Source organism: Argopecten irradians, chromosome 2 (assembly GCF_041381155.1).
Source record: "Argopecten irradians isolate NY chromosome 2, Ai_NY, whole genome shotgun sequence".
NCBI lineage: Eukaryota > Metazoa > Mollusca > Bivalvia > Pectinida > Pectinidae > Argopecten > Argopecten irradians.
The window spans coordinates 33,826,676-33,841,271 of NC_091135.1; the positions used below are offsets into that span (position 1 = coordinate 33,826,676).

The following is a 14,596-nucleotide window of genomic DNA, read 5'->3' on the forward strand; positions in this document are numbered from 1 at the left end:
GTCCCAGTAGACATCCCAGCATCGTCAGTACTTATAACTAGTATGTCCCAGTAGACATCCCAGCATCGTCAGTACTTATAACTAGTATGTCCCAGTAGACATCACAGCATCGTCAGTACTTATAACTAGTATGTCCCAGTAGACATCACAGCATCGTCAGTACTTATCAGTTATGTCTATTGTATAGTGGTTTAATGTCGTGGGTGTAAATTTTCGCGATTTACTTTTGAAGCGTATTCGCGGGAGATATATCCATATTGATAATGTAATTCTCAACATTGACTAGTCTTTAGTGAACCGCTATTTCAGACCAAAACACATATACGAAAACACTTGCATGGCGATGACTGTTTGTGTAAAGCAAAATATGATACAGTGTTCACAAGATCTGCTCTTCTTCAAAACAAAGTTGTATAACTAAGGACATGGTTTCACAGCGCAGAAATCCCATCGTTTGTTGTAGACTGTTGTATAACACCATGGTCTGTTTTCTCCAGTCATTCGACACCAATTATGAAGGTCACTGCGTCCCATAGTTTCGGGATGATTATGGTATTCATCGCTATCCCATCTCTGGCAAGTGATGCCAGTTTGTGTACAGGACACCTTGCCGTTGTATGTCGAACCTTGGTAGCAGTCGTTCACTATAAATGTAACACAAGCCATCAAATGGAATTAGAGTTATTAAGTGTATCGATATGGTGTAGTGCTGGGGAAATGTGTTGCCATCTATGCTATTGAAAGTTCCTTACATATAGATTATCTCAGGATACCATGCTCGTGCTTTCACTATAATATGCCGAGTTCAGAAAATTAGAAGTGTTCGCTATAATGTTTTATTTCAACATACCAATGCTAATGTTATCGTCGCTTTGTCTACGTCTTGTGTTGATTATAAGTCCATTAAATCTTTAAAATAAGCCTCGATCGAAATAGACCGGTCTTAAAAGAAAACCTTGAATCACTTGCAGTCACATTTATGTTGAAAATACAGAAACGTATTAGGCTCACCTAGGACTATTTTTCAAAGGTAACGAAATGTTTTATGTGGTGGCCGCTATGTAAATAGCTGTCAGAAATTTCAAATGGCGGCCGCCAAAATAAAATATTTTTGTTACCATATCTTTTCATTATGTGAGCGTAATGCGCTTCTTAAATAATATATGTATTTGAAAACTTGCACTTCTAATTAAACGTAAACTTCAGGTCTCGTAAATTCACCATCATAATAAATTTTAACTTACCTGAACATGAAATATTTGCTTCAGACCAACTGGAGCCATCACATACTGTCACCGGACAATTTTGTTCGGGGCTTGGCGCTGTCAAGGAATCGCACTGGTACCAAGCTAATTCCTGGTAGCCATTAAATGGCCGTTGTATTGTAATATTTCCTGAATACGATGGAGGATTCGGTATAACTGGTGGGGCTCCGCATGTTTTATCTACACATTTTAATTCTTCTACAGGGCAATAGTCCCATCTGTCATCAGGATCCATTGTGTAACACCAAGGGCGATCTTCATCTCCAATTTTACACCTGTTTCCGAGATCACTTCTACCTTTGAAAACAGAATGGGAATGAGGTTCTTGACTGTCCCATCTCTGACACGGTATTCCACTGAGAGTACAGGTTACGCCCCCTACATATTCATGATCAAAGGTCCACATATTAAGAAGGATGAACGCGTCTTTCACTGTGAAAAGAAATGAAATACATACACACAAACCTTCCTGAATGACCATCTCTGCATAAATACCACCCGTTCATTAGTGCCACTTTCGTTAAGTCTAAAAACGGTGAAATTCAACACAACCGACACTGTGTATAGAGATCATGGTCCCTATGGTGATCTCTATAGACATGTTTGGCTGTACATGCTACTTAAAAAGTATTAAGCACATGCTCAGTTATATCTTACAATGGCCATGGTAGCAGAAACAATACACAAAAAGTTAATTACGGAGAGCAAAAAAACTAGCATACGGGTCCTCTTAAGTTTTCCTTGCTAAACTTTCGAACTAAGAACAGTTCAAATACCCTCAAACACTCAGTCAAATTGGATAATGCGTAGGTCGGTAACTGTTAGTTATGACATACCTACCAAATGATGTAGATTGACATCGTACCTAACTAATGTATTACGTTAAATGCCGAAAAATCAAAAAGAACTATTTTTTTTTTCAGCACCAAATTGTATCAATAGAGTGACATAGGCAATGTTTATAAAACATAGGTTTGATTTTTAAAATGATAAATAACAACTCAAAATGAATATTAAAAGTCTATAAAAAATGATGGTACTACATGTAACATATTTTGTAGCATATAGTGTAGTGGTAAAGAATGCACTGATTGTAAATAGTTTTCAACGATTTCTCAGTCATTTTATACACATATTTCCTGAAAGACAGTTTCGTTTCAAAATTATTTAAAAGCGTCATTGTTTTATGCCTGATGTTTTCTGTATCTACTTTTTTATATTCCTTTTGGAATTTTGCATTTCTCTAAAAAAGATATATTTTTTTGTTTTTGTTTTTTTGTTTAGGGTTTATTTTCTATGATTATTTTTTCTTGTTATTAACTTTCCTGATTTCCACGATTCTTGTGAACAAACGGAACGGGGTACGTTTAGCACAGAAACATTTTGAAGGTTGGATATGAACGAACATGCTCTCGGGAACATATAGTTTCCATTTTTAAGGTCATAGAATTTAAAATGGTGGAGATTTATTTCTTCAAATATTGCAATGTTGTTGTTTTCCGTCCGAACATTGTGATGTTGTCTTCAGATATAATTTGAAACGTTGTCTTTCATATAAGGTCATATCATAAAAAATGGCGGAGATATACCTCTGGACAGTGAAAAATGAGGATTTAAATGTTTTCCGTCTTACTTTGAGCTTTTGCAGCGTCTTCAATTATGAAAGTGAAAATTCCATTTCTTGTCATTCTAATTTGCAGTGTTCTCATCGCCATCCGTTCTTCCTTTCTTTCATACATGCGTTCATTTAATTGTTATTTTAAGTGAAGAGAAAATGTATTAAAGCGATCGTCTGCTCGAAACATTATCAACACATTTTACTCATCGGAAATTCAGCGCTGCGATTATAAGAATCAAATTTAGTTGATATGTATAAAATTGTTGTTATTTTTCCTTGCACTGGTGGTTTATCTATGGTCTTCAGTATACTTATAAACCTTTTGTCAGTACTTCCCTATCGCTAATAAACCGAAGCAATAAATTGGATATTGAGTGCTGCATAGAATAAGGAGAAACAATCTTTATAAACCATGGAAGTAGCATTTTTATAAATCACTGCATGTCAACCATAAAGTATACACTAAGAAAAGCTGACCAATACGTCTTTGTTAATCTGTACCAAAGCAGCGATTTATAGAGCCATAAACACATATCACAGCTGTTACCTGAACAGGATCCAATGGAGTTTGTGATGTTGGGCTGACCAGAACATTTCACCACAGGGCAGTAGTCAACCGGTGGTGAGTCGGTCAAGCAGGAGCATCTGTAGATGGCTCTAGAGTTATCGCCCATATATGGAAAGTCTAATTCGTTGTTCATGGACGGTAGGGGAACTGGGCATTGGTCTGAAAATAGCACATGTACTCAATTATTACTGTATTGCTTAGTAGCAACGATATGTTTCGATTAAAATAGACTTGGTAGTCCAAATTCATTACGTTAGGGTACTATAAACATATTTATACGCTTTCCTTATATGGAATTTAAAAAAACCTTTCTACAATAAATATAAAATATTAATTGTTTGTTACAAAAAAAACATTAAAATATTACAAGTTGGGACTAGTTTTCACTTATGTATTACGATGTTTGATATACATGTACTGGATTGTTTCTCTATTTGTCGAAACATATTTGAGACTGGAATTATTTATAAGGTAAAACAATATATTTCCTATTTAAAACACAACAGCTTGTCTCGATTGTCCAATGACGCATTGATATTTAAACATAATTACGATGTTTTTCTCTGGTGGCCTTTCAAACCTCCATTAGCAAAAAAACTTAACCAACCATTAGGGTATAAAAGAAAACTTTCACTCACCCCCAATTATTGTTCTATAATTAATTTAGCTGTCTAATCGTTCATTGGATGGAACATTATTTCAAAATTTGGTCCAGGCATTGTACATATTTGTTTATCGATTGACCAGCCGAGACTTATTACTTTTCAGCCAATGCAGAACGATATAGTTCAGAATAAGTTTTAATGATTAAAATTTTGAAATAACTAAAATGATCTTTTCAACAAAATATGTCGAATCCACATTACAACAATATCAAGTTAAATGCCGTGATAAACTTTCCACACACCCTACCACAGACAAGTTCAACACACCAGTAGCCATTATTTTGCTGTTCCTTATACGAAGCATATTCGCGAGGGTTACATTTCGTGGTTCACTTGTTCATATAATTTATTGACTTAACGCTCCTAGGTATGAATTTCTAAATGTTCATTGCTGTTTGGAATTCGTGGATTTCAACGGAAGCACGAATATAGTGGAAATGAACAATCAAATAGTATATAGGAGTGCGTGATCAAATCATATGATTCACTTGGGTGCACTGTCGTAATGCTAGATGATATTGATAAATAACAAAATATGTAAACAATTTGTACATAGCATTTTAACATAGCATTCCAAACCCGTGTCCATGTAACTCTAGTCCGAATTATTTTTTCATTTTTTTTTTTTTGTCTTTTCATTTAGGCCTTAGGTCAATGGCAGAATTCGTTTGTATTACAATAAAATTTATTAACATAATTATACACCTACTACTAAGCATTGCATTCAAATGACTGATTGGTACGAAGCTCGACAATATGCTGTAGTAGCGCATTTTTCAAATGCGGTTTTTTATGATTACTATGACATTATCGAAGGTTAATTCTAAACAAAAAATGTTAATTACTTAAAGATATACAAATATGTCTCCAAAGATGGGAATTTTACGTAACCCATCAGTCAGAATAAAAGCGACCTTTGCCCTTCATTCAAAAATGGAATGCTCGTTACTACATGTAAGTACTAGTTTCTAAACGTGAAGTGGGAAGACGAGGATATCAAATGTTACATTTTACAACTAAGAAGTAAATTACTCTTCTAAAAACCGTGAGTTTTCAAAAAACGAAAAACAAAAATCCGAATACTACATTTTTACATTTCACTCACCTGGACCAAATCTCATCGTGTCCGATGTTGAGGTTTCTGAAAGAAATCAAATGAACAAAATACCAAGAATGAATATATGTCAGACGTTATATTCAAAATTTTTGTAAAGTTACATTTTTATGAAAAACACGAATACAAATGTGTTATGAGTATAGGAGATTAAAGAACAATATTCCATGATTGAATAATTTTATTTCTCTATGATGTTTCATAAGATCAACACCGCTGCTCTTTTAAACCATGTATTGGCTTAATTTGAATAGGTACACAGATTCATAATGGAAAGTTCTTAATTTGTGTCGTAATATTTTAAATCTTACACAGAAATACTACTTGTTGTAAGTTAGCATCATGTAATTGTTATCATAAAGCATAATGTATCCGTGGGTCATACGTTTCGGAAGGTAAATCCGGATGCCGTTTTTTTTAAATCATTTGACCCATTTACACATACTTTTACAGGCGGAAAGTATGAAATTGTTTTTCACCTACCATGGTCAAGCGGTGTTGTGTTTACAATCGTGGTGTCTGAAAAGTGAGGAGGTTACAATTATTTATGTATAGCGTCATTTTCTTTTGAAATAAAATAGACTGTAAAAATGGCATAAATAGTGTCATAAAGAACACTTCAAAAGCACTGTAGTCAAACATGTGTATAATGACCCCCAAGGGACAAAAAGGTTAAACTAGATAAACAGTTAAAACAAAATGAAAAATCATATGAATAAACAAGGTTTTTACTGTAGAAATCAGTTTTAAATGGATATACAGAGATGATCGCTTAGAAAAAATACTGTTTTGAAACAGTCATGTGGTTTGGCTAAAACTGATGTCATTACAGTATCCTGATTTGAAAACTATGTAAATAAAATGTAAATGCATATGTAAACGGTTATTCTGAATCAGTAACATGATCTTATTGTATTAATATACAAGTATTAGTGAATTATCTTTAGACTTTAAATGTTATATAATCCAAATTATCAAAGCAGAAAATACGCCCCCATACAGGGATAAACAATCGAAACCAAAAAGGTTGATTGGCTGATGAACAGTAACAAACAGATATAGTCTATACAAGTAAATAGAACGACCGGGTATCATCTCTGATTAATACAGGTTTGGATACCAATGTGATTTATGCCAAATTCGTAATTACTGATACATTAGATACATTACTAGACTCTACCTTCTCGATTATTAAATACTACACTTGTTTAGGTACTTATCTATATCCGTTAACTATAACAGTTAAAGGCCCACTACCTTTCCGAAACGGCTTTTAGTTTTAAATTGGGAATGTAAAACGAGATCGACTATTTTATAATATCGTAAAAGTTATTATCTTACTAATAATACTACACTTATCATCATCTTCTGAAAAATAATTGAAATAAATAAAATGTTAATTTTCATAACGCTGGTCGTCTTATTTTCCCGCCGTCGTCCTAAATACCGCGCGGCAGTCGACTATTACTGCGCCAGACGGCAGTACACCGAAATGAATCATCACAGTTATCATATATAATATAACGCAGGAAATTTTGCAATTTTTTATGTTGTTGCCTTATCTTAGGCCATCGATATCTATTTTCCTATGTTATTTATGATTTCAAGAAACCTTTAAATTAAAAAAAAAATAAAAGTAGATGGCCTTTACGAAAAATAAACATTCGTCGATTACTTTTTACTTACCTACGTTTTCTAGTGTTGTTAATACCAACGGAGAAATAACAGCTATTTATTTTTTGAATTATTATGCTTTATATCTAGTCTAGTCCGTTTGTAGTGTATTATTTATTTTTAGATATTATTTCAGTAACAATAAAAGACATTATTCTGTTCCCAGTATTACCAGGGACGTGTCATCCATTATTTATTATCCATATCTACATGTGGCTAGTTTGATAACAGTATTAATTCATACAATAAAATTAGCTATTTATAACTCACGATGCTGAATAGCACTATGGAGTACTAGTCGGAAGCTTTTAAACCTGTACAATTTGGATATGAAATAATATAGTTGTAACAACATCTAGCATCCACTGTATGCTAAGACGTGTCTTGTTTTCATCGGTTGTTATACATGTATGTCTAAAAATGGACATTTTCCGTTTACTCTAGGAGTGGACAATTACTTTGTAAGTACTGAAAACGTATTTAAGATCTTAGTAAGATACAGCACTGCATTATTATCATGAAAACGGTACACATTATGCCTTTTGATTAAAATCTTATTGACTTTTGCTGAAATTGCGAGGCCCCAAATGTAAACAATGCTATTTACCTTGGATTTTGAAGTACTGCCCACCGCTCGTTGGAAGACAAGTTGCTATTCCATTTATGTCTTCAACAACGACTTCACACATGCCGGTATTAACGTTATAGGAGAACGCTAGTTCGCCGTCCATGGAACTGCCTAGTGCACATTGTATAAGTGTCAGATTTGGAATGCGTGATGTCACTTTCAACACGGCCATACACCTCAAAGATTTGTAAAAACTTCCATCCGTTGCGACAATTGTTAAATGCAAACAAACCAATAACAGCAACGTGAAAAATGATTGTAATTCTCTTCCAATATGTTGCATTTTTGCGTATTTTTCTTCTTATGGTTTTACGTTCGAAACATGTACATGAAACTTCAAGTGTGTAAGTCATAATGAAGTGGTGGTTTTTATCTTTATCTATGCTACTCTTAGTATTTCCCTTAGGTATTAAGGCGTCTCTATCGACATTTTAATAATTCAACCGTTATTTTTGCATCTTTTACCTTGACATTTTTTAAAGAAGGTTTAAAATTTTAATCGTGAATCATTGCCGTTTTCGCCTTGATATTTGTGCCAGAGAAGTACTAGAGATTGTTTCCATTACATCGATGTCGAATTACATATAGTATATCCAGACTTGGTACATTTTAACAAAACTAATTGAATGATAATATTGGCCATTGTTTATTTGAGACCATCTTCTATTGTTTTTTCAATAAATGCTTTTGCCATGATTATATTCAATGGGAATAGCGCGCTTTAATCAATTCATTTTTCCATTGTCCGGTCGGCATCCATCCTGTCATCACTGCTAACTGAATGCAGTGCATTGCTTAAACGACGGTGAGTTGAGTGTGACTGGCTGATCCTCGCATATTTTGCACCTTTGTGTACAGTTGCTGCCTGGTCTGATGGCGGTGTACATGTACATATCGTAGTAGTAATCGAAACGCCACACATGAATATCGATTCATGGGTAACTTAAATAGCATTAAGTATATATTTATCTAAGCATTGATGCCAAGACATTTTGGATGCAAATTGGGAAAATATCAATGCTTATAATGATTTTTTTCAGACTACTTGATAAAATAAAATACCTTGAAACGTACGATTCCATTGCTTTTTCAATGGATAATTTTCCCGAATCAACTCGCAACGTCAACGTTTCTATACGCGTTTCCGCGCCTTTCTCGGATTTGTTTTAATGAATCAGAAAACCAGATTTAGTATAAAAACAACAAAAATTAAATATGAATAAATAAACGTTTTATCAACAGTGTTATTTACCTGAATCGGCCTTTACTTCTTCCTCCTTAGTTTTCTACTTTCTATCTAACGTTTCTTTGTGTTTGACACTACGATAAAATTAAGACAATTTATATTTAGTTGTTCGAGTGTTTATATCGATATTTACCAGATAAATCAACTTGCAATCCATTCGAATTGAATCGGGTGGTTGAAAATAGGACGGTTTTAATTATATCGACATCCGAATGGTTAGCTTGTATATGATAAGGTATTGTTTTAAAAATCCTGGTTCAACCTGTGCCGCATATAAAAGTGTGAAATCAGTTAAATATCAGTTTTATTACATAAATTCAATAAATAAATAAATAAATAAATCTCATCAATAAACTTCTAGAGCTTTTTGCATCATATACGTGAGATATCATGACAGAAGTTAAAACATGTAAATAAGATATAAAAATCGAAAATCTGAACGGTTACACACCTTTTAATAATTGAAAGGAATTATTAATTTCAAATACTAAAACAATTTTCAAAAACCTAAGTAAACACTGGTTAATATACTTCAGGGATATAATTGGCATGTGCTTCCACCTTGCATCAAAAGCAAAAAAGAAATTGAAACCCGACAGCTGTTTTTCCTCCTTTTATCATAAATGATAATCAGGTTCCTAAAAAAAACAAATGAAGTTTCTCTGCCTTTTGGTGTTGCTTTCATGCAAGATGGTTGTTGTTGTTCAACTAAAAATATAAAGATTGTAGCAGATAAATCATCGGATTATCTTTTATATTCGTTTCAACTTCCACTTTACATAGATCATAATACAGATATATTTTGTCTTCTCAAAGTGTATCATGTGTATGTGATAAATGGACAAAAACATGACAAATTTAATATTGTATTTTTTCTTTTTTTAATTATGTTAAAATAATTCGTATAAATCCTTGGAAATCTAGATTATCATAAATAATTTGTGATTATTTCATTAGATTTTGTTTCCAGAACAAAGCACAGAAAAAATATTTAGCACTGCAATTGAATTATGAACCACCTCTGACACAATGGGACACTAATCTTAAATTTTTAACGTGAGTTTGTTTTGTACATTTTGTCATGCCTTATGATATATTATAAATATTATATGTTCAGTACAAAAAAGCTTTTAGCAGACTATGTTAGGAAAGTATATTAAATATTCGATTACTTGACCTTGTGCATTGAAATAATAAAACCCATCTTAAGCCTTCAGGCATTCTGACTTTAAAGAATTTGCTGCTTTGTACTTGGCTACTTATGAGGATCGAGTGTCGATGTTGTTTTTTGTGCACGAATTTCATCCACCAATAAACCAAGAAAGTCATTTAATGATTCTGGTTGTTAAACTAATGAAACAATCCCAATATACAAAGGTCTTGAACAACTCGTTCGTGTTAAACTATACGTCTGTGATAAAATCGCGAGGGAAATGTTTCGAAACAAGCGAAATGTTTTTCTTTCAAATTATGGGAGAAAATAATTAAATGTGAGTCTAAAATGTGATTTAGACGAGGTTTAATGATATAGCGAGTGAAAATCTAACGTGTGATGTTTCAATGACTAGTTCGTTGTGTACACTGTCAACTTTATTAGACAATTCATGACCAAGCATGAGTGTTTAACATCAATTTTGGCACTGCTGAGTACACAACACATCTTGCTTCTCTTTGCTAAAACCCTGGACATATATCGCGCGTGTCTATGTGCCCCCTTGTCTCGGTGTGACAATGTACAAATCGTACTAGCCATCAAAATGTCACACATAAAATGTTCACTGGTTAATACATTACAATACATACATCATTTCATAAACCATACTTTCCAACTAAGAGAAAATATTTCCAAATTAACAATTCAATTTGATTTAGATAATAATACGAAAAAATGTCTCTTTTAGTATACAAAATAATTCGGTTGTATACTTCAGCTAAAAAACCTACATCAGTAATGGTGTTGCAACTATTTATATATTCGATATTAAAGTCATTCACCCTTGAAGGGGCATTTAGGCTCCTCGAAATCAAAGACTAGACCAGTCCATTTTGAAATTTTAGGGGTTAATGAGAATAGAGTCCAAGGACTGGGACAAACTAACCTTTGTTTTCTTCAGACTTCAGATGACGATCGTACTAGTCATTAAAACGTCGCACCTGTTAATAGTCACTGGTTGTATAGCAATACCTACATACTTCTCCTACCTAAAAATGTAAAGACTGCAATCAATACAAAATAAACTACTTGACAATATCGTGGAGACGAAAATCAAACTTAGAATTGTTTCCCTTTCTACACATCCATTGAAAGTCTCCACAACAAGTTTATAGGTCGTATCACCGTAAAGGTACATGTTTAAATTCGTTTACTATTTTTAATGTGATTGTTTGTCATCTATATGTTAAATATTTTCCTAGTGCATATTCGCTTGTGTGACTACTGACAATTATTTTTTTTGAAATCAGGACAAAAAATGCCCATACAATATTCCTTGCAAATGCGTACTTACTTTATATATTGCTATATATGGTTTCTATACCATAAGACCCCACATTTATATCGGTAATTAAACTGAACGCAAATCGCCATTGACTACGTGGGACAAATACTTGTACTGATATATAGCCAACCGGATGACAATAATATATCTAGTCATAAAAAGGCGTTGTTTGTTATACATACTATTATAGATGGATGAATGGATAACGTTCCTAAATGACCATTTACGACATAGTTGTTGATTAACAACGGCAGCCAGATACCCTTGTTAAATTAAGTTGAGGGAACGGACCAATAAACTAGAAGTCATAATATGTTATGTTTTTAAGTTGATAACCTTATTATGACGCCTCCCCTATCCCCAATTATACGATGGCATGGAATCGTAGTTACTTATCGGGCTAATTGTGCCATTTGCTATCTACAATGTATTATTACATTTTCATGTTGTATTTAATTGAGTTGTTGGTACAGATCAAATGAAGACGGTCGTGGTTTATGAAATATGTCTTCATTTTCAAGTGATGAGGATTTTTAAAGGGACAATTCATTCTAAGAGAACATTAAAATGTGTACATATATCAGATAAATCCAAGCTCTAATGGAAATTAGATCAGTCGGTTTTACTGTGATATGCCTGACAAGCCCATAGTGGTGACATGTGAGAAACTTGCTCGCTGTCCGCTATTACACACTGTGGTCAAACTTCTTGTATGCCGAACCCTGTCCCTTGCTTGTAGAGTAATGCAACTTTTGTCTAAAACTGCTCAAATCGCTCTGACAATAGTGTGTTTATCTTATTAGGTGAACTGTCTTGCCTGAAAATCATTTATCACCTTCTCAGTGGTTATGTAGTTCATTTGTTTAACGTGCGTTACTTTGGCTCGGGTATGGGTACAGCGTCCATATTGTACCTGCTTAATCGTATTGATCAACGATTTGATATTTCAACGACATTAATTAAAATACTTAACAATGTCGAGGAATTTGTCAATGTTTTACGTTATATGTTTCATAAGAAATGTAGAACAATACATTTATGCTATATTTGGCTTCTTGGTTATGTAATAGAATTAGCCTGAGTGAATTGTCTCTTTAAGTTTCAGAGTATGCTTTCTTATTGATATATCCGAGAGTATGTATTTATGTTTTAACTTTTATCGATTTCGGCAATGCCGATATCGACATCGAATATCGATCCTCGACTTTAATTTTGAAAACAATTTGTACTCTTTTAACACGTGTGTATACTTATGCTTTGTAGTTATTTGTCTGTAAAATGTGACAGTGTGTACACCGCACAAGTTCACTTGTTGTGTAACAAATATCCTAACATAAACCATACCTTCCAAGCAAAGCAGATATATTTGAAAAAAGTATTGGTTTATATCTGATATTTGTTTTAGTATATTTCACTCTTTTACGACTTTTAAGATACCCGTTATACCTATTGTTATCTCTCTTGCGATACGTATAAACTATTGTTTTGATGAAATATCGACCTTGGCGAATATTTAAAAAAAGATACCCGAAATAATGTTGCTTTTGTGTAATGGTACTATCTCTTAGTGTTGTACTGTGAGTTTTTCATGATGCATAGCTGCTACCGAAACAGAATCTTCAATACCGTTGAACTATTTCACTTTTGATAATATCATTTCATTTGATTTTCGCATGACAGACCACACCGATAAGATTTGACGATAACGTATTCCCCATATTTTACCAGATACGAAATGCTTAAGATAAATTAATACCATATCCATTTACCATAAATTAAGCAAACTTTGTGTTTCCGTTTGTACGTTTGATTAACGTAAAATTAGGTAACAATTCAATATCTTTCGTTGGTGATTATATAAACATAATTTTAATTTCATATCAATTCAGATAGTTTTTTGAGCAAATTATCAAACTTTACCGTCGCGCCCCGAATCCGCTGTAGTTAGCGTTTTATAAGGATAATATTATACATGTATTATAAGTAACCAATTTCGATGTATTTAACGTAAATCAAATCATTGTCATGATTTATATGTGTGTTACAGTGACAGAAATACTAACGTTGATGTTGAGGTAGCAGACCATAAAAATAACCTCGTTTGACACCGGAAATATACATACCCCCATACCATGAACGTCATATCCGGTAGATTTCAAGGTCAAAAGATTTTGGGCACAAATCAAACCATTTCATGATAAATAAAGGAAAATAATAATTAAAAAAAACATTTGTTATAGAAATTGAAAATGATTGTTTATGATATTCTTGCATGAAATCTACTTAATGGAAATCTGGATACTCATGTGAATGTCCGCGAAAATAGTAACATTTCAACTTGGTCCCTGGATCACTTTTTCTAACAATATCTTTTTACAAAAAAGTTAATTTAAAGCCATTGGATAGTTAAGATCTATTTCGTATTTTGTTGGAATATAAACCAGATTGTAATGGGCTTTGGTGGTCATTTATAATAAATTGGAAATATTAATAAAAACCTATTTCGATATACAAAACCCAAGAACTTGACTATACCAAAGATACCACTGAATCGGGGATACCACGGAATTAAGTGATTCGTTGATATTATTTGTAAACCTTCTCTATTTTTGGAGGTTTTAGTATGTACAGTTAAGTCTTCTGCAATCATTAGTTAATACTAACCATTTTCAGCTAGCCCTAGATAGACGACATAGCTCTATGGTAACGTTGGAAGTGTGACTGTTCCATGTCTTGTGTGTTGTGCTGCATCTGCTATCATATGTGATGCCTTCAATTTACACTTACGTGTAAAATATCAACAAAACAAATCGCCAATGTGTAATTCTATCTGAAGTTGTGTCCGTATATTTACATACAATTGGTATGGGGTAAAGAAGTAATGCTAACCGTAATATAATGTCAGATTTTCAAGGCAGTCCGTCCCTTTATCAAGATACACATTAAACAAACACAGTCATATGATAAATATATAACAATAGAAACAAAAGTTTGTCAGGACCCCCTGTTACCCTGGACATACCATTGATATTGCTTCCTTGACTAGTACTCACAATTGTTATATTTATACATAGAATTCAAGATGGATGCTGATGCGTATTTATGAATACTATATCACGGTTATAATTTTCTGATTCACATCTGTCTCCTGATAATTTTCTTCTATTCCAAGCTTACGATAGAAATTAGACCTTACATCCCTGCGGCAATACGGTAATACTCTTTTATAGGATCTATAGGATTTCTATTCACCTCATTTCTCACACAACCATCCACTTACACTTAGATCAGTGTACTTTGAATATCTTCACTCAGATTTT

The 14,596-nt window shown here is 33.2% G+C and overlaps 1 protein-coding gene across 1 annotated transcript; it reads right to left on the bottom strand.

Annotated features, from left to right (window-relative positions):
- Nucleotides 1–417: 417 nt before the first annotated feature.
- LOC138316613 (plasminogen-like) lies at nt 418–7,704 on the bottom strand. Its single transcript, XM_069258288.1, has 5 exons — nt 7,512–7,704; nt 5,222–5,257; nt 3,431–3,610; nt 1,245–1,697; nt 418–644 (listed from the first exon to the last, which is right to left on the bottom strand). Exons 1-5 carry the CDS (start codon nt 7,702–7,704, stop codon nt 418–420), a joined length of 1,089 nt encoding a protein of 362 aa, XP_069114389.1.
- Nucleotides 7,705–14,596: the final 6,892 nt, after the last annotated feature.

Coding starts and splice junctions, on each gene's coding strand:
- LOC138316613 (XM_069258288.1), bottom strand. CDS start 7,704: ATGGCCGTGTTGAAAGTGACATCACGCATTCCAAATCTGACACTTATA. Junction 1,698..3,430: donor CTCCATTGGATCCTGTTCAG/GTAACAGCTGTG, acceptor TTCTTTTCACAG/TGAAAGACGCGTTCATCCTT. Junction 645..1,244: donor AGCAAATATTTCATGTTCAG/GTAAGTTAAAAT, acceptor TTACATTTATAG/TGAACGACTGCTACCAAGGT.